General features: G+C 34.1%; 2 protein-coding genes and 1 long non-coding RNA gene across 5 annotated transcripts; all 3 read right to left on the reverse strand.

The window, feature by feature from the left end:
- Positions 1 to 251: 251 nt before the first annotated feature.
- LOC110726339 lies at positions 252 to 5787 on the reverse strand. The gene is made up of 3 exons (XM_021905803.1): positions 4245 to 5787; positions 2926 to 3344; positions 252 to 1008 (listed from the first exon to the last, which is right to left on the reverse strand). Exons 1-3 carry the CDS (start codon positions 5080 to 5082, stop codon positions 361 to 363), a joined length of 1905 nt encoding a protein of 634 aa, XP_021761495.1. The 5' UTR covers positions 5083 to 5787; the 3' UTR covers positions 252 to 360.
- A 1866-nt stretch (positions 5788 to 7653) lies between these two features.
- LOC110726340 (phosphoserine phosphatase, chloroplastic-like) lies at positions 7654 to 12890 on the reverse strand. 3 transcript variants are annotated; one of them, XM_021905804.1, is made up of 9 exons: positions 12744 to 12876; positions 12524 to 12639; positions 11540 to 11765; positions 10718 to 10850; positions 10512 to 10619; positions 9361 to 9454; positions 9044 to 9193; positions 8916 to 8969; positions 7654 to 8132 (listed from the first exon to the last, which is right to left on the reverse strand). In XM_021905804.1, the coding sequence occupies exons 2-9, from the start codon at positions 12545 to 12547 to the stop codon at positions 8007 to 8009; spliced, it is 915 nt and encodes a 304-aa protein (XP_021761496.1). In that variant the 5' UTR covers positions 12548 to 12639; positions 12744 to 12876; the 3' UTR covers positions 7654 to 8006. The 3 variants fall into 3 exon arrangements, with proteins under 3 accessions (XP_021761496.1, XP_021761497.1, XP_021761498.1); XM_021905805.1 differs by lacking the exon at positions 12524 to 12639 and having other exon boundaries at positions 12744 to 12890; XM_021905806.1 differs by lacking the exon at positions 12524 to 12639 and having other exon boundaries at positions 11540 to 11673; positions 12744 to 12884.
- An 8337-nt stretch (positions 12891 to 21227) lies between these two features.
- LOC110726341 lies at positions 21228 to 23810 on the reverse strand. The gene is made up of 2 exons (XR_002512359.1): positions 23164 to 23810; positions 21228 to 23082 (listed from the first exon to the last, which is right to left on the reverse strand). It is a non-coding gene; the product is annotated as an uncharacterized LOC110726341 (long non-coding RNA).
- Positions 23811 to 24445: the final 635 nt, after the last annotated feature.

Raw genomic sequence — 24445 nt, forward strand, 5'->3', positions numbered from 1 at the left:
CAGTATGTGTTACTATGACTTAATTATATCAGAGACAATTCTATCTATTCTAAGGTTTCTAACACAGGTCTGTAACAGCGTAATATTTCGACATTAACGCAAAATTTACCTTCACTTTAAAATTTATGCTTACCTAAGTTAAGCTATTAAACCAATTTGTCAGAATAAAAAGGAGTGGAAAGGCGAATTCTCATTAGTCCGTGATTTAAAATTGGACACAAATTACTATTCACCTACCGTTGCTCCAGTTGTTTAGCCAAAAGTGGAGAAGGATCCCAAAAAAATTTACTATTCTACACGACAAAATGTGGTTTTTTTTTTCCTTTTTACAATGTACCAAAAAAATTACATTCCACTGTTCTAATTCTCATCATTTTTCAACCATACCATGGCTCTTTGTGCCCTTAAAATAGCTGGAGAGCCTTGCCGCCTAGCTTTCTCAACAATCTGTTTTATGAGTAGCAAATCATCATCACTGTCTTCTCTGTTGACATAGTCGATTGGGCTACCTTCATTTGGAGGTACTTTATTTCCACCATTTTGGATGCCATTCATCGTGAGTTGATTATCTTGCTGTTTGTCGTCATCAATCCAGGAATCCCCAGTTTGAGATCCGTTCAGCTTGTTAAGTTCCCCAAAAGCTTCATTATAGGCATCAAGGGCCTCCCCTGACAAATTCATTACAAGAGGCTGTGCCATAGGGCTGTCAGGGATAGAGGAGGATTCACTTTGAGAAACCTCTCTCCACGAGTTTTTCTCTGATTCCAAGTGTTGTATCTTTTTCTGGCTATTGGCAAGTTCAGCCTCAAGCTCCAGGATTCGTTCTTGCAATCTTGATTGAATGAGCTCATGCAAGCGCAAGCTCAGTTCACGAGGTGAGACACCTTCTTTCATTGACTGAGGGGTTGAGCCTCGATCGGGGGTAGGTTCTGAGCTGGATTTTCCTCGGAATATATCAGCATTTAGTTCGCCATGCACCAATTCCGAAGCCATATCCTGGTCTAATTCCTGATCAAATTGCATTGTCATTGCAACCACATAAGTATGATAAATATATAACGAATTAAGGGTCACAACTTCATGACGATTGCATTAATGGAAGATTTAAGACAGAGCACGAGACAGTATAATAAGGCTGCACAATATTATACCTAACATGGTTTTGGTAATACCTGTGAAATCACAATCACTAAATGATCATAGTAGAAAGATCAAACAATAGGCAACCCATCCACTTACAAGATGATGTCCAAGGTGGCTATTGGCTAACGGGATATTATCCATAATCACAAGCAGAAAACTGAGATGACAGAGAGAGGATCCAAGTCTAGGAAGCAGCAGGAAAGACAAAAGAAATATACACGATACTCCATGCTTTTCTTTTCCATTATTACTGTACATTCTGACATTAACAGGAAATACATACAGAGTGTCAAAGAGTCTAAGTGGAAAGTCACAGTTCAGAGTTCTTGTAGCATCAAGCTTGAGCAAACTTTGTTAGCTTTACAAGTAGTTTACCCCCAAACGCTATTCAGGCCAAAATATTTCATTCCAGGCACATTTGCCACAAAACCACAACAGTAGCCAACCAGCAACAGTTAGTTATATTTCATTACGTAATCCCCGAGCAATGCTCAATTATTAATTAACATACATGAGAAAGACATGGGGTATTTATATACTCCATAGTAAAGTAATTTCCAAGACAGGAGTAAATAAATTAGAGGCTTTATATGGAATCACAATTTAAAGCCAATCATTTATTTAGTCTAGCTTTATCACTGTAATGTGTTTGATTGAGAGGGAAAACCTGATTAAGTGGTCTCTGCTTTAGTTTAATATATACAGCTTATAATAGGCGAAATTATTATCATACAAGTAAGGCGATTCATAGCTCATAAATCAAATTTTATTCAAATTGTTCAGATGTTACTAGAACCTTTCAGAGGCATCTCAATATATCAAACCAATGAGCACATCAGCAAGGTAGATCACCCCTTTAAGCAAGTTCACACCAGTAGGGAGATGAGATCGTATAGATGATACCTTGATACTTCTGCTGCCCCATAAAGTTGATGATGCTATGTATATACTCGAAATCTCAAACAGACAAGGTAACTTGTATCTACTGATTTGTTTATCATGTTTAATACTCACATATGCAATAGTTATGCACTTATTCATGATTTCTAAGTAGTTTTAAGTCTTAACCATATTTTAGGAAGCTAAAAAAAGAATAATACTAGCTTTATAGGATGGAGGGTTTAGACTATAAATTGAGAGATGATGGTGATTAATAAATGAAGGGGCCAGAACTTGACATATTGCACCTTCTGGACCTAATTTTCAAGCATCACCTTCTCCTCTCCCCTCTAACATCCAAACAACCATTTAACATTTCACCTCAATTCCCAACACCACTGCAGTGACCATTCATAAATCACAATCTGACCCTGCTTTGTAAGATTATTAGCACCAATCTCATGGAAATCCAGACTTATAGAACTATATGTGAATGGCATAAGAGCAGACACATCTGACATGTAGAGAGGTAAGAAAAGGCTATATATATATAAGCCTAAAAACAATACATCATAATAGAATCAGGAGTATCAACTTAACCTGCGCGCATATCTCTCATGAAAATATAGACACTACTGCTACTAGAGTCCTAAACTACTAGGGCTACCTTTCACATTTTTATACAAACAAGGTACTATTTTCTGTTAAGTTTTCAATCACAAATCAGCGCATAAGAATTAAATACATGTATGATACCAACTAAGCTAAGAACATTCAAATCATCTCCTGATACAGTGATATGAGCATAGTCAAATTAGCTACTGGATTAGCACTTAGATACAGAGTACACTCAGATAATGATAATTTAGAGTTTAAAGTATTGGGTAAAGAACTAGCATGTACCTCAATAGAATCAGATGATTTTCCTTGCAAAGTCGATCCTTTCATGCTTAGCTCTAGTCTTTCCAGTTCAGCTTCAAGCTCTGCTTCAATTTTACTCATGGAGTCAATTTTTTCCAGGCTTACTGATTCTTCATCGGCATATCTTATCGGCACACTTGTATCATCTAGGTTAGAGTACAAACTCATTTTATCATGACCACACAAACTTTCAAGTATATCCTGTGAGTCGTCGTCATTGGCAAGCTCTTTAACAGTTAATGAATCTTTCATCTCCAGTTCTTCCTGAAGATCTTCAACCAAATTTTCAGTTTGCTTTAAGCTCTCCTTCAGCTTTTGCACTTCCATTTTGTCAGCTATCATTGTACACATTACACCGATTGAAATTCCAAAACAGAAAAGAGCTTGCCTACTTGAGGATCCTGATAGAAATGACAACTTCAGGGTAAGAAACTGGAAAAAATGTCATCATTATCAAAAGGTCAATGATTCAGGATATAAGTCATGAAGCTATCAAACATATGATGAAAGCAACAGGCAGCCTAATAAAATTTACAAGGATAATGCCATCCGATAGATGGGCCAGAAAGATTATCAGCAATAAGTTGATGACAAACATAGAAGACAAATTTTGTATGGATTATCATATTGTCCAAAGCACAATCACCATAGGACTTAGTTACACCGCCATAGGTGCGTTTCTAGGAATTATATGGAATATTATGCATCTTATAATTCTTATCTACGATTTCTATATTATTCCATACTAATTAATATCAAGGCTAGAGCTGCTTTAAGATAACAATCCACCTAGTATTCCTTAATAAATGCAAGTCATATCTGTGCTTTGGGGCAAATCTCTCAAGTCTCAATAGCCATTCTTGCTTGCTCTCTCAATCCACATCTTCAGTATCTACCCACCCTCATATCTAATGGCGCAGTATCAACCCAAATTGTCTCATCTTAATATCTTGAAATATAATTGTGTGCTCCGCATTTATACATAAGCAACTAAAGCAAATTAATTATCCCCCCTTGTCCAGTTATTACAGTTTTTGGAGACAAACATTAAAATCTTCGACCACTTTATTCCAGATTACTATAAATTGGATAATCAGAACAATTATAACCCAGAATAATGGATCTCAAAGACTGCAAAAATGTGAATATACTGAATTATAAGGTAATGGAAACACAAGCACCTGATGCGAATCCACCTTTCATGTGAGATTATCAGCAGAAACTTATTGAGACAGTTTTCCAAAATAAATAACATAGAATTAAAGTAAATGAAAAAAAAGTCGGTAAAAAGAAAATAGTACCATCTCTTGTGTCCAATTCAAATGATTTGTTGGAATTGCTTGATTTTCCCATTTGATTCTTGCCTGTGCTAAACTTTTGTTTCGAGTAACCAGTTTTAATGATTTGTGGAAGATGAGGAACCCCAACTACATCATCACCTGCTTTTGGGCGTATGTCCTTGTGCAACTCATTTCTGAAATCATTACTTGCTCTACTAATTACTTGTCTTCCATCACTGACAAGAAATGGCCTCAAAGCGGGAGCACAAGGTGAAGAAAGTGGTGTAAGAAGATATTCTTCCATTTCGGAACGTTCCCTTTGCATCTGAGCCACAAGGCAACTATCTAAAGAAGTACGTGGATTAATATATTGCAAAGAGTGATGTTGGAGACGTCTACTTCTCAAGCGTTTACTGCTTCTTCTGGAGCTAGGTGAAACCCCCATTTCCCAAATGTTGTATTCAGGTTTATCCGGAATGTCAGCATCTAACCTATACCCAACATTGTACTCCTCAAACTTATCAATTTGTTTCTCATGACCCATTGCCTCAGTACCAGCTACATCATTAGCGAAACGATCATCCCTCCCCAATGTCTCCGTAAACATTCCATCCGAATGGCTACCCTTTCCAGGATCACTGAAACATTGCCCTCCTCTTTCTGTTCGTGAGGGTTTGCGGCTAGGCAATGTCTTGCCACCTACCGGTTGAATCAAAGACGGCGATTCAGGATTATCCGGAAGTGAACTCCCAGAAGGACTACCTGATGAGCCTTCTTTATCACCTAAAACATTCTTCCAGTACTTAGCTAAGTATCCAGCACCAGTAGCAGCTGCCACAACCCACAAATCCATTTGCATTTTCCTCTAAACACACAATATGCTACCCAAATTCTACAACACTAACAATCATCTTTGCTCCAATTCTTTGTGTCCAAGTGCCATGGCATACAATTTTCACAAATCCCATAATCTCAATTAAACAAACTCCATTTATTACAACCAATCAAATAAGCAAAACCCTGAAATACATCACCATTTCCTAATTCCAAACAATTTCCAATGTCATTTTCATATGAACCCAGATAAAAAAATCCCTAAATTGTACCAAATTATCAAATGCAACCCAATAATCCAATCAAATTAGTCAACCAAAAGAGCACAATACCATATAAGAACAAAATCTCAAAAACAAATATCACGAACCCTAATTTCACTCAGTAAGATACCCAAACTAAATACGAGAAAGACCCTTTACCAAACAGAAAAATGGAACCACCCAACAGTTTTTTTTTATGAACAAGAATCAAAAATTTGAAAAATACCCACTTGAAAGAGACAACTGTAGGTGATGCTGATGAACTTAACAAAGAAATTGAAATTCCTGCAATGGCTCCTTTTCATCAATTAATGCTCAATAAAAATAGACTTATTAAGAGAGAGAAAGAGGATCACTTTATTGTAGAGAGAGAGTACTCAAAGGTTTGGTAAGCCTAAGCCAAATCTATGACATTGAAACTTTGAAAAACTAAAAATAGAGATGTTCTGATTTTTTATTTTTTTAAAAAAATATATTTTTATTGAGTAATTGGACATAATTAAAAAAACCCAATTTGATAATGTTTTGACGGTTGAGCTCGAATTGTAAATGGAAAGAAAAATGAAGAAGAAATTAAGGAAAAAGGTGAAAAAGGTCAAATGAAAAAAACAAATTAATGTGGGAAAAAAATACAAGGCTTCTTTACTTTCAGTATTTTGTGTCATTGTGTAGTTGTGTGGGTGAGTTTGTTATAGCCTTATAGGTGTGAAAATCTCTAATGCTAATCGCAAAATGGGGGAATAGAGATGAAAAGAGAAACACGTGTGTAGTGTGTTATGGTGAAAGATAAAGGAATTAATAGTTAGATAAATTATATGAGTATTCTCGTAAGAAAAAAAATAAAATTATATGAGTATTGCATTATTTTGCAAGTTTTCTAAAAGGATAACATTGCGATAATTACATAACGAAGAAAATGTGTAGCACATAATCTTGCATTTTAAACAATTAAGAATGGAGTACAGAGTAGTTAGTTAGCGAATTATTGACTTTATTAGCGAAATGCCGAAATTTATCTTTTATGGTTAGATTTTTTTAGATCAATTTGAAATGTATTTAAAATTTGATTTGAGGTTTAAATATTTAAGATTTTACAATAAAATAATCATAGGATTTGTGGAGACAAAAATAAAAAACCATTTGGAAAGTAAAACAAAATTGTATCATAGAAAGTCACAACTCCACAAGGAAAAGAAGGGATTATAGTCTTTTGTTTTCAAACGATTGTTTCAATCAAACTAAATTCACAAAAATAACTTATTATCCATTTGAATTACACAACTTTTTGTAAAATTTGATGCAAAAAAATTAATCAAGTTATTATGGAAACATATTATTAAAATTGAAAAATTAAAAGAAACTTTTTTCATTATTGATAATATGACGTAACACGTAGAAATTTTTTTCAAAGAGTATAACAACCTCCTTATTGGGTAAATCTTTTGAGAGAGTAAAAACTCCATCATTTTAGTAAATAAAAAATTTTATGATGGAATTTAGTAACCCCCAATTATTAACGTGATCAATACATTGATGGTTTGAACAATGGATAATGTTTTATGCCATTTTTTTTTTTGAGAAAAAAAAAGAAAAAAAAAAACTCTTTTACTCCATTGTTATCAGCACGGTAAGGGCAACTGGTCCCCAACCGAGGCTCCCATCATAGAAAGCTTAACTGACAATGCCCGAAAACAAGGAGATGGGATTTGTGACTGATGAAAATCGAACCTTACACCTCAAGGATGCAAGGCGACCTCTGGGTCACTGCAGCAGAAGGTCTAATAGTTGTCAAGATTTCCAATTGTACTTAATTGTGTGTCCATGCCAACAATTAGATGGAAAAGTTATCATTATGAGATTTATGACAAGGGTCACCACCAAATATCTAACTTGATAAGCAAGTAAGCAACCCACAAATGAATAATCAATGTGTCATCCAGGGAAATAATCGATATCAATGGTCCGGTGGGCTGTGGGGAGTACTAGGCTATCAAAATACGGAGTATTTTCTAGCTATACGAAATAGTGTACCATTTGAAAATGTCTGCTCTTAATGTGCGTTTAAAATGAACACAAATATCTCTCCGTACTAATTAAGTAATTAGTATGAACAAAGAAGTTTTTAGGCACCACCGTACCAATAATGCTGAAGGTTTTAGGTGTTTAGGTAACACCGTACCAACAAAGAAGTGTATTGATATTTAACTTACTTGACTGAGCAAATGTTTCGATAAACCTTCTCAAGTAAAATCCTAATTTATATATAACTACTGTAATTCATTCTGGGCTTCTCTACTTACATTTCACTACTCTAGCAACAAACGGGAGCCAAGCTACAACAAAAGTTTATTTCCATTCATTGCTGATTAATCATATTCCAAACACCATACAGATATACTCCGTTTATAGGAATGAAATACAAAAACTAATATATTCAACGTAAATAGTAAATACAACTCAACATGGAACAGCTTGCATGAACCTGTCTACTAGTCACTTGTTAGAAGATTTTACCCATCTTCGGTGGTGTACACCTTTAAAGTAGGAGGGTTATGGACGGTGTTGCAGCTGATGTGTTATGTATATTTTGACTGAAATAAAACCCTCTACACTTCCTCACTCTCAAGAGGCACCGGACGAGCAGGAAATGAGCAAAAAAAGGTGATAATTTTTCTAGAAGGCGAAGCTAGTCCAGGGAATTGATAAGATCTTTAAAATTAAAAACTAGCCAGTCAGCTTTCGCAGCAACAGCCTCTCGAAGTTGAACTCCAGCAAAGCAGATGAACAAATCAGCACCCCCAGGTTGACGAGCCTACAGTTGCACAAAAACCGAGTCATATTTACTTGACACATAAAAAAATAAACCCTTAAGAAAATACGCCACAAAAAGACACTATACAGTATCAAATAGCCAGATGCCATGCACAATGTAGAAATCTTTTACTCTTTTAGCAAATCATAACCACTTTGCCATGATGCTGGTTGTCGAGATAAAGAAAATCTGAACAACTGTAAACCTGTAACGCTCTCTCATATTACATGTCCTCTTAACTTTTCAGTCAAAGTTTGCAAATTTTAATTGGTACCGCGTATGATCTTAAAGCATCTTCAAAACACTATGAAGTTTAAAACACACACACACATTCACCAGATTTTTTTTAAGAAGCATAGGTTGGGGAAAGCAATGAACCTTGGATCAGTAGGGCACAAAAGAAGGGCAAAAATATTTTAAACTGATATAGGAATCAAAACAAGAAGGAAAGTTCCCTAGCAAGGATGGAACAATTTAACTCAAAGTGGCTGGGGTTTAGAAAGTTAGAGCTAACCCAGACTGGTCTGAAGATAAAGGGTTACTTGATACAAACTCAATTCCACTTTTGAACCCAATAGTTTGATGGATTCTTAATATGCAATTAATTAAACTATTAACTGGAGATTTCCACTAACTAGCACCAAGATTGGGACAGCTAAAAGCCATCCGGGATCATTAAATGCTCTAAAACATCCTGGTCCTTCAGATCAACAAAAATCAGCAAGTAGTACTGAAATCTAAATCGTAAGTGAGGTAAAATGAAATGTTGAAATGAATTATTACCTCAAGATCCGTAGCTCCATCACCAATCATGGCTAACGTGTTGTACCCACGAGCCTGAAATTCAAGATAAGTAATGGTCCATAAGTATTTCTTTGTAAATCAATTATTAAAAGGGCAACTAAACAAACCTTCCGTATTTGTTGAACTGCTATGGGTTTTCCTCCACTCCTTGAAGTAGGCTCATTTTCATCGAACCCTAGAAACTCTCCAGAGTCTCCAAAAAGCATTTGATTGGCAAAAATGTTTTCGAGTGGAATTTCAAGGATTGATGCAACAGGCTTCAGGATGAGAAATTTGTAATGAATAATTGGAAGACAAATTGGAAAAACATGACCAAAACTATTGAAGCTATCACAATTAGATATTGAGTCAGCAGTGCTAATTAGTGATAAAGGTTCATCCAATTATTTATTTTTGTAATGGTAGTGAATACTGGATAGCATACATTAATCATCTGACGGAAGCCTCCTGAGACTAGATAAACATCAATGCCCTTAGCCTTAAGCTTCTTAACCAGCTCTGCTATGCCAGGAGATAGTCTGTTTATCAATAAGGTTGGATGGTCAATGATACTATTTACAAAATTTAAAAGCAAGATTCATAATCACAGAGTGCACATCAAAGAACAATACCAGTAGAAAGTCTATATTAATAAGCTTCAAATATTATCGTTTAAAACAGGAAACCATCGACTCCATTATACAGTAGTCAAGTTCTAGGCCAACAAAGACCATCAATCAATAAAGAAAAATTTCTATGTTGTTACATGCAAATTAAAATTAAAAATTAGGATAAAATTAAACCAAAGAAGATGATCGTATCCACAATGTCAACACATTTGTTCCAGAATTTCCATGGCTAACAAAACGAAGAACAATAGTGAAAAAGTCAAAAGGATAATAATACTTTAATCCAACAAATGGGGTCTGTTATTTTCACACAGATCCTGAGATACATAAACCACATGGCATTCAGCTTATCAGAGAGTTATGAAGTTATCAGACTATTAATTTAGACACGCAGATCAAACAAAAGCGGACATGGGCAAGGACAATTGTACAAGCAGACATATTACTCTGTCTAATTGTCTATACTATATACATCAGTGGCTATGTCTGTGTCAACTGGGTGATCCAAGTGGATCAATATTCCATAATATTTCAAGCCAAGCTAAGAGGATGACATCTTGGAGTTTTTTTTTGCAAGTTAGTTCAACTTATTTTTACTTATTTCAGAAAAAATATGTTCGGATCAAATCATCGTTTTATGTGCAATTTTTTATCGCTAAATATCTTTAATTTCGTAATGAAAAAAATAATGAAAATTACATATTAATAAAATCAGACAATCAAATCAGATCAGATTTGATATATTTTTTCCTTACATATTATCATACACTTAAGGTCAAAGTTTGGTCAAATCAGACAATCAAATCAGATCAGACCAGATAAGAATTTAGTTCAGTTCAGTTCAATTCAGCAAAAATAAGGTGAACTAAACAGGGCCTTAGTATATAAGGCATTTGGATAAAAGACATCATAAGAATTATGTAATATAACTGACATTAGTTCATCCACATATTTGTTATTGGCTTACCTTGGAGGCCTCTTTTCTAGGTAATCCTGGAGTTGGGAAAGGGTTGGGTTTATTAAAGATAGCCTAGCAGCTAATGCCTCTTGGAAGGTAACTGATCCATTCATTGCTCTGCGGAAAGAAATGCAAAAACTGAATCAACATCTATTAAAAAGTTAAAAAAAAAAAAAAACCTCCAGGGTCCTTCACCGTGTAAGTGTAAAGTCAACCTTGATGTCCACTCAGCAACTGCTTTCCCAGCTCCGCAAAACTCGGCAAATTCATCAATACCTTCATCTACGCACACAGTGCTATCAACATCAAAACAGACAGCATCTACATTTCTCCACAAGTCAAGTACTTCTGCGAATTATGAAGGAAAAAAAAATGTCACTCACAGGATAATCATAGAAACAACAATCATGGAGAAATCAAGTTGTAAGCTAACAAGAATAGAATGATGAGCAAAGTACAAGTATTGTGATAGGCCTATTCTTATGCATCAAGTATACACTGTACTAGCCTGCATGGAAATGTCCTAGTGGTGTATATGACTCTTCAAATTGATGCTTCTTGATAGTTTTTTGTTTTAGACAAACTGCAGTTAAATCAATCTTCATGATTGAAAACAAACCCAGGTAAGCATAACAGAGAAAACATATAATTCACCAGAAAATAAATTTCACCTCTTTTAGAGGGAGAAGAGGGAAAAAGAAAAAAAAAGACAAAAAAACTGATTCTGGTTCTAAGATGATCTTCCTATCAAAAGGATAGGGGTAACTGTTATGCAAGCCTTTATTTAGTTTGCAAGACTGTACTAGCCTAACAATTAAAAAACTCTAGAGTTCACATAACTCTTTCATTCAGTAAAAAGGTTTTGTCGAGAAAAAAGAAAAAGCTTCAAATGGTTGTTACCCAAGTTTTGCCCAAAGATAAGTGTTCAAGGGAGAAGGGGGACGAAGACAAGCTAAAAACACTATTCTACTCCCAACAACAGAAATAAATGCCTAATAAGGTCATTAAAGATTTTAACGTAACAGTTCATTGAAAACCTTTGGATGGTAGCGTGTTGTCAAACCGTTCAGTGGTTGAAGCTTCAACAGGCTGGATTGAAGCAGCAACTGAATTTGTCAATTTAAAGCTCTTCATCATCCCAAATGCACTCCGATGTAGCTTTCCATTTAATCTTGGAGAAGAGGGAGTGAATAAAGAGTAATTAAACTGCTTTACATGACAAACAGGAACTTTTACAACATGTGCACTCAAGAAGGCTTCCATCTGTTAATGCAGAAGGTTTAATATAGTTTTTAAGAATAGAGAAAATGTGCACGATATGCATAAAGTTTTAAAAAATAAAGCAAGATAGCACGTACTGAAGTCATATACTTCATCTACTAAAAGTTAGCACACAACACTTCTATTTTTGAAGACTAGATACCACAAATCAACAACACAATGTAAGAGAACTATCACCTGCTATAGTAAATGAAACCCACTTCAGAACTGATCAATTCATAGTAATAAAAATACAGGTAACCATTCCTGGTTCGTATCTTGGTAAATTCTCTTTATTGGTCACCCAAAAACTAATAAGAAACAGGTGGAGTCAGCATTTGGAGAGATATATCATACAAAGCCTTACCAGACTCCTTAAGAAACACCCTAAAAAATATAACAGGAAGTAGCTCTCCCATTAAAATATTGAGATATAGCAGTCCAAAACGCTCCTATTACCAAGCTAGTTCAATCCTTTTACCAGGATAAAATTTAAGCGATTTCTTTTCAAAAGAGGATTGAAGATCCATGTCCAGCATACTAAATCATTTAGCACTTCTTCCCCAAAAAAGCAACTCAAAACTCGCAATCTATTCATCACCAGTAGTCTATGATGCATGGAACCTCTCTTGAAGGTCATGATTCCTGTTTCGTAAACTCGAGGAAAATCTTAAGAAATCCTTATTTTAAAATGACACCCAATTTCTTCCCCAATCTTTAAAGTCTAAAAATGAACATTTCTTTTAAAAATCCACACTTACAATATAATTCAACCTATCAATCATAATTATTACGGAGCAGGCCCGTCCCTGAGGAAGGGCAGGAGGGGCGGCAGCCCTGGGCCCAGGGAAAAGATCTCTGATTTCATAGTTGAATCCTAACATTAAAGTGTTGTGCAATACATTAGCAACCAAATTTGATTCATTTATCTCATAATTTTAGGGATATTTGATATGATCATAACAAATACAAACAACTTACCTCAGAAGCTGCTTCAATGGGGGATACAAGAACTAGATTCAACGTCGAACGGCAACTGCGCTTCAATGGAGAATGTTGAATGCGCTTCAATAGAGAAATTCAATGGGTTGGATGCCTTGGATCCCTGTTAAACGCCATGACCCATGACCCGCCACAATTATTAATGGGTTAGATCCGTCTGATAAATAAATGGGCTAAGTCTTTATACGACCGTTCAATTATGGGGCGGGGTAGACCTTTTAAGGGTTAAGAGTAAACCTGTTTTAAAAAGTACGGAGTATTATTTTATCTCTACACTTTTATTTCTCAAATACTATCTTCACACACCAAAGCTTGTATAATTTGTTTGTTGTTATGAAATTAAAGAGAAAGTGAAAGTAGAGGAGAGAATAGCTTCTCTATATTTATTACTCAATGACATATATATATATATATATATATATATATATATATATATATATATATATATATATATATATATATATATATACATGTGATACAATTAGAGTTTCTTTGTAGAATAATAAACATAGTAAATCTAGAATATCCTAGAATTATCATAAAGGTATACTGGGCATCCACTAAATACATATATTATATAACACTCCCCCTTGGATGACCATTATTAAATAATGTGCCTCGTTAAAACCTTAATGGGGAAACCCAATGGGATAAAAACCCAGTAAAGGAAAAAGAGTACAACACTTTCATAATGCGCCTTGACATACTGGCTCGTTAAAAACCTTATCAGGAAAACCCAATGTGGGACAAAACCATGGTTAAGGGAAAAAGAGTGCAGCGCGTATTTTTTCCCCCTAATGAATGCATAACTTGAGATTTTCCAATGTAATGATCCAATGCCTTATTAACTTCACACTTGTAGCTGAATAACATTCCTTGATAGTTGATCCTCCCTGGTCAAACTTGAATCTTCACTGTAAAGCATCTTCATTTATCCATACTTGTGAGAACAATACCTATGTTGCGTTTACCACTATCTTATATGACATTTTGTTTCAAGTTGCCTTACCATCAAAATTATGCCTACTTCTGGATGTCGTAAAAGTAGCTATTGATAATCAAATATTGATAATAATTTATGGCAATCGTGATATCTTGATATCATTATCTAAGCTTATATGAATTAGTAATAATATAACAAAAGTATTATTATATACTTTACTCATGATTCTTATGGACCATAAGAAGATGATTCTTACTATAATATATCTCATTATTATTCTTTTGTAGACATTTTGCATTTTATACGAGAGTTCTCCAATGTGTACAAAATCGATTAACTCTCACTTGGTTAAACTTCAGGTTGATATCTCAATAACTTAGTCACCAATACTCTCCATGAGTTTGATAACAATATTAACATTGTCATTTTTTCAGAATATAGAATTTGAAGGGCTAGATATTTGAATACGTTGTATATAAGCTCTGCGGGAACTTTTCATGCATGATTCATAACATGCTATTGGATCGTCATCATATAAACTTTCTTCACAATTATAAGCCCATCGGAGTATAAATTTCTTCTTGTAAGCGTTCATCATAATTATAAACTCGTCATACCATAAACATTTACATATGACACAAATGATGTATAGAACTAATGCATGCAATATGAGATGTAGAATTCATGGTAAAACATTAAACAAAATATATATGTGTAATGAGTAATGCATCAAACTACATCCTATACATACAACGAGTAATTCATAAATTTAAAACTCAAACATGCACATAAATAAAAGACTCAAAAATGCAAACACTGTACAGTGTGGATTTCAGAAATCCATTTTCTAATTGGACTACTAGTCCATGATAAATTTTTGATCATTAGCATTCATATTTTATTGGACTTATTGTCCTCGATAAGATATTGATTTATTATCTTAGTTTCATGTCGACATCCAAATGGACATATATTTCTGATCCCTTATGCACAAGTCCATTCCTTCTGCATATGCATATTATATATCGGTTCCATCATATACTGGTATCATATAATTTCTCAAGATACAATTTTTAATTTTCATGCTATTTTGACAATGATATCTGAATACGTGTCTCATTGGTATCATCATAACTTTTCTTACATCATAGGCCATCTATTGTAATAATTCAGATATCTGTACCACTTTTAGGGTATTTCATACATTATGGTATTTATATACTATCACAATAATAAAAGTGTTAACTGCACCATCTTCCACATATCATATCTTTATTTTGGAATCGATCATATAACCCATACTTCAGGTGTAGTGATTCAAGTATAATTGATAAGATTTTATCTCAATGTATACACATAATATGACCAAAATGTATCTTCAACGCTATGCAACATGAGTCATAACTGAATACAAATGAAATCATAAATGTGCAACATATCTTGATAATATATAGACAAAAGTTGGCATATAACTTTTCAAACTACCATTATAAGGATCATCAAATTCTTTTCGATTTTCCAACTTTTGCTGATTCTTCTCCCCCTAAGTTGGTAAAATATCTCATTTATAGGGGCGTCTAATTCTATACCAACTTAGTATATAAATTTGCATTAAAATTCATTTCACGCGAGGATCACAATCAAAATTTATCTCTGAGAAGATTTGTATTAAACAACATGTATCTCTTCTAGAGAAGAATTTCAATGAAGAATACTTTTTTCATTAACTTTACATTGCATGTGTATTTATTATTATAATTTCCATAATATCTTCTCTTCTGGAGATTAATGTCAATGGGGAGACATGTGTTGTGTAGTTGTACGTTTTTCCTTCTTCTCCTCTTTATGATGTGCTGACATATAATAGCCTCAATCAAAAGAATTGGTATACAAGCGTAAATCACTTGCTTGTAATTCTACTAGATGGTGATCTTCTGGATCTTTGAAGACTTAAATAGTGTATTTGGTGAGTTTCTGGTCACCTAATACTTGACAATAATATATAAGTTATTTTGGTGAACTTCTGGTCACCTATTACTCTTTCGTATATATAAAAATCAAAACCTATTATCTCTTGAAATTTTCATAAACACAAATTATTATAGCTCAATCTCAATGTTATGTCTTGCCATTTAATTCATTTCATATATCTAACATTGAGAGAGTGTCAGCACATTATCATATGAAACTTCAGGTTTCCATAACGGGTATTTATATAATCCCGGATGGCCTAATTTTTTTTTTTTTAATTATCACATCCAATCACTTTTTCCTTTAGTATTTAAATTATGGTCAGTTATATAATAATGGTGATAACCTTATTAGAGATACTTTATGCATGACCATGAGTATGATGTGATATAAGTACACCAATATGTTTCTTTCTACAATTAGCAAGACAATTAACTAATACTCACACTCCACTGGAGGATTGATTGTAATCTTGATACATGCTAATCTTGTTGGACAACATTTTACACTCTTCTGGAGTATTTATATAGTCATAACACATTTTAATGTACTAGAAATGATCTCTTCAGGAGATCCATCAAAATGTGTCACTTTCTCAAATTTGTCATTGTCAATTATTGCTAATTTCCTCTTCCTATGATTCTTACCGTTGTTACCCTTTGGATTACCACACTTAAGGTGTGCTAGTTTCAATAGCAACTGATCTTGTCCTTTTAGGACATCAACTTAATATGTACATTTATAGTTAGTATATAGGTAATGACATTTATTCATATCATGTGGCCACCTCTAAATCATTGATATTTAGGCTAGTGGGATGTACCAAACTGACCAACATATTTAATTATTCATGTGCAAGGATTACATAAAAACCATGGAAGAAACACTATCTCCCCCTAATCCTTGCATATGGGGGTATAAAAATAGTCCAACAATCTTTAAATCCTTTGCTCCTTTTAAGTCATAAATTCTTATAGCAATGCATGTATCAAACAAAGCAAAGTTATTCTTTTTCTCTTGCCCAATTACATGAATCTTTATATTGAAAATTCTCAAAATATGGGCATAGTGAATACATTATTCAACTAATTAATTAATCTTTTCACATTGTCATGCTTAGATTAATTTTATTTCAAATGAATATTATGTACTCATGTTTATAATTATTATGAACTTTACATGAATGATAATCATCATGCAACACATGTACCTTTTAATTATAAGGCTCATTCAATTATTGTTCGTGAACTTCTCTGGGAATGAGTAAATTATTTATCAACATTCAATATCTTAAATGTGCACCCAAAAGACAATATTAGAACTGATAAAAAATGTACATATTTCTCTTGACATTGTGTTTATAAAATCACTTTAGTCTTGTGAACGGTGGACATTATCAGATCATGTATATATGACCCTTCATTAGTTTAAGGAGCTTCAAGTCCTTACGTGTGAATAATATTAAAACTGTGATAGTCAATTATAATGCATGTACATGAACAATATCTAGAACTTACCGTCCATATATGGAAAGGAGTTTGCAATTAGTATATTAGTAGTACATTACTTGTTGTCAAATTCATCTTCAAATAAGTGCTAGTTAGCATGAATTGAGGTTGAACGGGCCAATAAAAATATAACATCATGTATATATAAATAATCTCAATCATAAAATTTAAAGTACTTTTAAGAGCTTCAAAGAATCACAAGTAGATCATTCTTCGTATAGAATAGGCCACGAATATTAATCATATACTCATCATAGTATTGAATGATTTTAACAATACCAAGAAGGCTCAAGTAATTAACTAAATTTGAAACCTAAAAATATACTGGATAACATATACAAAAGCTACTTCAAGCAAAATAGGAAACTAAGATCATATATATATAGTTTAAACAATCTATGCAAGCATTACTAAATATTGACTTCTAATTAATAGATTTGACGAATGTATAGAGTATATGGACTTATAAAATATGACAAAATAAATTAGTATCAACAGATTAACCAAAAGTACAATATATATAGCTTAGACGAATGTTAGTGCAAATATAATCCTCTTGCACCCAATTCAATATATCTTAAAATTCTACCAACATACAACTCTTTACACCAACCATTATCATCATCCACAACAAAAGTAAGCCACTTAGGTTTTATTTTTTTTATTGAATTCACGAGAAACAAAAATGATAATATAAAAACCATTGACTAAAACAATTCGATCAGTCAAATTTAACCAAATCAATAATAGGTCCATGAACAATAATCTGTGAGTAAACCACATCATATCAATCATATAATAATCGATATACACCTTAGGTATGCCGTAGAAAAATAAAAAAAACATAGTGATTAATTGCGGCAAAGAGACGCTGCGTGAAGTATTACCTAACTAATAAATTATAATCGTTATAATCATTAAATTCTGGAAGATTTAATTAGTTTGTTATATGATACAATTATGTGTAATATATATAGATATACCAATACATAGCCGCATGCATAGTAGACAAGGCATAATAAAAATTAAGAATTCATACATAGGTGTTACAGACTATTATGATGTAAATAGAAACGATCGCAATTAAAACAAAATAAAGTCTACGTCAACAAAAACTCAAGCAGTAGTACTACTATAAATAATTCATTGGCAATTTACAGTGAACAGTTATTTTATGCATCAAATGTAATCCATTAAAGCATATAATATTAAAAATATGATTACACTTTAAATAAATAAATAAAATTAAATGGTGTCCTTGAATTTTGGGGACTCATATTACGAAGTATATATCATCAAGAATAATTGATGCATGACGAAATATATAAATGAATGTGCGACAATCATGTTTATAATTATATAGCTTCAAAATTCATAATTTAGTAGAAATATAGGGTACCTTTTCTAGCAGAGGAATTGTAACTCGGCTATGGTTGTTCAATAGGTTAGGGCTTGGTGCTGATAACATGTTATGAAATTAAAGAGAAAGTGAAAGTAGAGGAGAGAATAGATCTATATATTTATTACTCAATGATTGATATATATATATATATATATATATATATATATATATATATATATATATATATATATATATATATTTGATACAATTAGGGTTTCCTTGTAGAATAATAAACATAGTATATCCTAGAATTATCATTAGGGTATAATGGGCATCCACTAAATACATATATTATATAACATTTGTAAGTTTTTTTGGTTTTTTATTTTATTTATTTTATATTTTATTTTGAAAACGGCTGAAATTACATTAATTAACTGAGTTTACAACAAAGGAAAGGAAAGTAGGGTAACATAAGTCAATTACAAGTTATCATGTCTTAAAAGTGGTTAGGATGAGTTTTCCTCAAAAAAAATGTGGTTAGGATGACTCTTTTGTCGTGACCATTATGGCAAATTAATTGTGTCATGTGAAGTGTGAACTAAACAATTATATAGGTAGTGTTACCTTTGCGGTTTTAACATCAGATGACGGTTACCTACATTTATTATAAATGCAGTTGCAGACTAGCAAGTGTAGAATTGTATGAGTTAGTTAATTGTATGAGTTAATTAGTGATCTGTGTAAAATAGAAAATTATTAGTGAATAACTTTGAAAGTAACAACTTTAATACTTTCTTTTTTGAAAAAAAAACCCATCTAGATCAACCGAAGAAATTTCCAAAATGCGAGGAGGGATTACATCACTCCACACCCATTGGCCAAACTCCCATGGTTGAAAGTAAGTCAATTTGTGAGCTACATTATTACCCCCTCACTTTTACAAAAGACCATGAATCACTAGTAAAATTAGAAGAAGAAAAAATCTAGAATATTCTTTATAATCAGATGAAAGGAACTGGAGCCATACAGAAAAAAATCTAGAAGATCCTTTATAATCAGATGAAAGGAACTGGAGCCATACAAATGCTTCCTCATTGCCTCAATCACCACCAGAATATCACTCTCGATCCCAATGCAGCTCATACCCTTGTGTCTCGCAATCTTCATGCCCCAAAATACCGTTTTCACCTCTGCAATCTTAGTCTCTCATTTTTCACTCCACTACACCGTAGCTCTCCAAAGCACCACCCCTTCACTATTCCTGTAGACTGCACCCAGGCCCGTCCCCACCTCCCCCAAAACACCAGCATCAACAATAATTTTAACCACACCAGATGCCGGAGGAGACCCGCCCACAGAGACACTCTTTCCACCCCTCCATTCCCCATGTTATTCAACTTTCCCACCCCTCCATTCCCCATGTTATTCAACTTTCCCACCTCATGTCCCTTCGTATTAATCTTCAAAGCATATGCAACAATTTGCTCAACATTCGGATTTTCACCCTCAATCATCCATTTGTTCCTTGCGCCCCACATAGCCCAACACATGGTAATTAAACTAACCATATCCTCTCCAAAATTACCAAAATAGTGCTCCCACCAGTCACCCACACTACAAAGAGAGTGAGACAAAACCATAGAATAATTGCACTTACTCCAAATTGCTCGGGCTAAACTGCAATCTTTTAACGCATGCATGAAAAATTATTCTTCTCCATGGCAAACACCACAAGCTAGTAGCCAGGGCATAAACTAGATACAAAAAAATTAGCTTTAAAATCTTATGTGGCCTAAAAAGCTGATTTGCTAATTAGCTTACCATTGGAGTTGCTCTAATACTCCATCTGTTCCTTCTATTAGATACATTTTGACTTTACACCCTAGTGTCCCAACCAGACCAGCGAACACCCACCTAAACCCTAACTCTAACTCTCGAACCCCACTTATTTGGCGAACTCCCACCTAAACCCCAACCCTTACTCTCAAACCACACTCATGCGGCGAACTCCCACCTAGCCCCAACCTAGCCGATCGATCGAACCCATACAACTCTCATCCACCTTAGTCGGCACAAACCTATGACTAGGAGTGAAAGTTCGGTTTTCGATTTGGTTTATAGCCCAAACTGAAACCGAACCACTCTAATTCGGTTTCTGGATTTTAGAAACCCCACCGCACCACTTTACTTTTGAAACCAAACCAAAACAAACCATATAAATTTCGGTATCAAAAAAAAAAAAAAAAAAAACCGAACCAAACTGAATTTTTTGGGCCTTATTTATTTGGGCTTTAATTTGCAATTTTTGTGGGCTTCCAAACCATATAAACCAATATGAAATATCATATTCATCAACATAGCAGTACTGCAGTAGCATAATCGGATTAAAACAACATTAACAAGTTCTAAAACTTCTAATTCAAAGTTGTAAGGTCAATCTGAAAAACTTCTAATTCAAAGTTGCAAGGCTAATCTGAAAAAAAAAAGAAAAAAAAAAATAAAAATTCAACACTTCATCCAAAAAAAAATAAAAAATAAAAATTGTTCAACATTATAACAATTTTAACAATTGAAACAGCAGTAGCATAACAACAACAAGCAGCAGCAGCATCATAACAACAGCAACATCAGGTCAGCAACAACATCATATAAAAGCAGGTCAGCAACAGCATAGAGCGAGGCATTAGCAACAACAATGAGCAAAGAGTAGCAGCAGAGCCACATCAGTCTAATATTTCAAGCACTTCATCAATATTAGCATCACCAATTTCCATATTCTTCAAGTCTATCATAATTCATAACAAAAATAACCAAGTTAATATATATACATAATGAAAATAAGTAACTTTGATTAGATGTTCTTATATATTACGTTCTTCAAGAAGCTCAACTTCCTCTAAACATTCTTCAATACTTGGAAATGATGAAGCACGTAACTAATTTTGAGCACAAACAAGACCTTCTACAACTCGGGGAGTTAATGCACTCTCAGAAGCTACTGTAGAAACAGGGACAACAAGAACATCACGGGAAATTCTCCCCACAGTAGGAAACCTTGAACAATTGAATTTCCACCAGCTCAAAATGTCAAATTCATCAATATCATCCGCCGTATCCTCCTCCAAATATTTGTCTAACTCTATTTTTGCATCTCCATCTCTCTCACACTTGTGTTTCTTATACTTACTCTTTAAGACTTCAATCCTTCTTATATTTGGGAGACAATGGAGTTTTGTCATCCTTACTTGAAGACACTTCCTCCCTATTCACATCATTAGATGAAGAAACACTATACTCCTCATACAAAGCATTCAAAGCTTCCTTCACATTTTTAACCAACTTTGATGCAACAATAGGATCATAAATTTCAGTTATCATCCACTCAACATAATCAAGCTTATAATAAGGATCAAGGACAATATCAATAAAAATCAGGAGGTTTATTTTTCCCGGATCACCCCAATACTTTTCATATTTTTCTTTCATTCTACAAGCAATAAGACACATATCCAGATCATCACTTGAAACCAAATCTTTCAAAAGTACAGCAACACTCACCAATTCATGAAAAAACAAATTCAAAGTGACATATAGAGAGCCAGAAACATGCAAGGTCAGTCATAAAAGGCTTGTAGAAATTCAGAAAATCTTCTCACATTATTCCAATCATCAGAATCAGGGCTACCCTTACCATCCATCTCATTCAAATCAATTACATAGTGAGGGTCTTCCTCAGAATACCTCTCAAAAAGTTCAATAGCAGCATTCAACATCAAATAGGTAGAGTTCCACCTAGTAGGCACAATCCCCTTTTTGTGTTGATTTTTTCATCTAAGACACATTTTTTAAGCCTTTGCAACCTAGCAGGAGATTGTTTGATAAACTTAACTGCATGCCTAACACATTGAACCGACTCATTAATTATTTTCAACCCATCAGAAACAACCAAATTGACAATGTGTGCAACACAACGCATGTGAATGAAACGACCCTTAAGAACCCCAATTTTCCATCCATTCATTTTCCTTATCATATACCCAATTGCAGTATCATTTGAGCTAGCATTGTCAACAGTTATGCACATGACTTTTTCAAGCCCCCAATCAAGCAAACACTTTTCAATTTCTTTGCCAATATCATCACCCTGATGACTAGGGGTGAACACTACTGGGTACCCGGTGTAAAACTAAAGACCCGAACCCGGAATCGGTTAGTACCGGGTCTAATATTTTGGAACCGGACCCGGAACTGGTAACAACCGGGTCCCAACATTTGAGATCTGAAACCAGAACCGCTGGGAACCGGTTCCAAAACGGGTACCCAGTTTGATATGTTGCGTTTCTAGCCATTAAATAAAAAAATAAAATAAAAAAAAGTCAAAATCGGTGATTTCTGAGCTGAATTTTTCAACGAAGCTTTGGATGAAGACGACGAACTCGGAGGTGAAGGATCTACAACGTTCACAAGACCTGCCATTATCGCAACTCCACCTCCTCTCTATGTCCAATTCCCGTTAATGGCGTTGCCATTTCTGAAAATTCTCCAGAATTTCTGTATCAAATCACTAAATTCAAAACCCTTGATTATTCAATCCACTATATACTATGATTACTATTTTCGCAAAAAAGATACCTGATAAGTGATTGGTTTACTTCTTTATTTCTTTGTAGGTTCTACAACTTCTGTAGGATTTTGCTAAGGAATTGGTTTACTTCTTTATTTTTTTTTGGGAGAAATGAATGAATTATCTTTGATTTGGTGGTAAGATTGACTGATAGAGGAGAGAGAAAGAGGGGTGAAAAGGGTAATAAGAAGAAGATAGAGAAATAGAGAAGAAGATAAAGAGAAGGGAAAGAAGAGAGAGAAAGCAGAGAGGATTAGAGGATAGAGGAAGGAGGCGGCTGGTAAATGTTAGGGTTTGCATTTTTTAGGGCTGTATAAGTTTATATATATGGGGTATGGGCTTAAAAAAAACTTAAAATTTATAACTGAACCGGGTACCTAGTGGGTACTGGGTCTGAAATTTCAGGACCCGGACCCGGAACCGGTTACAACCGAGTCCGACATTTTGGACCCGGTCCCGGAACCGGTGAGACTAGTTCTGGGTCCGGATCCGATGGGTCCTAACCGGTTCTGGGTACCCTAGGTCTTTGCTCACCCCTACTTATGATTAGAAATAGGACAAAAATTCAGAATTCTTTTGTGTAATTTCCAATTATTATCAATAAAGTGGACAGTCAAGCACATGTAATTGATTTGTTGTATAGAGATCCATGTATTAGTGGTTAAAGAAACTCTTGAATTACACCTCTTTAACACATATTTTAGCTTTCGTTTTTCAGTTAAATATGTTTCAAAACAATCTTTGGCTACTATAATTCGAGAAGGAACATTAACTTTAGGTTCCATTACACCATAAAAGTGTCTAAAACCTATACCTTCAACAAACTCAAATGGAAGTTCATCAACAATCACCATAAATGACAAAGCTATTACAAGCATCAAATTTGTGGTATGTCAACCCACTAGTACCACCACTTGATACTTTAGCACTTTTGAATGAAAGCATACTTTGTTTTGAATCTTTAGGGGTGTTAAAGGGATACTTACGACATCGCGAAATATGAGCCCATAACACACTAGTACCGTTTTTTCTTTGCCCCACACTTGTAGCTCATCCCATAATACTTGCAAGTTGCCTGCCTTCCAGAAGGTAAATCTTCTTTAACAAAGTGCTCCCAAACTTCAGAGCGCTCTTTCATCCTCTTCCTTTTTGCTCCCTCTTCTTTTTTTTGATTTTGAGAGACTTGGTTAGTCTCATGTTTGGATTGAGGCTGGTCAAGAACACTACCCACATTGGTTGCCATTGGCCTAGGACATAAAAAAAACCAAATTAATAGAGCAAAGCAATAGC

Source organism: Chenopodium quinoa, unplaced genomic scaffold (genome assembly GCF_001683475.1).
Source record: "Chenopodium quinoa cultivar QQ74 unplaced genomic scaffold, ASM168347v1, whole genome shotgun sequence".
NCBI lineage: Eukaryota > Viridiplantae > Streptophyta > Magnoliopsida > Caryophyllales > Amaranthaceae > Chenopodium > Chenopodium quinoa.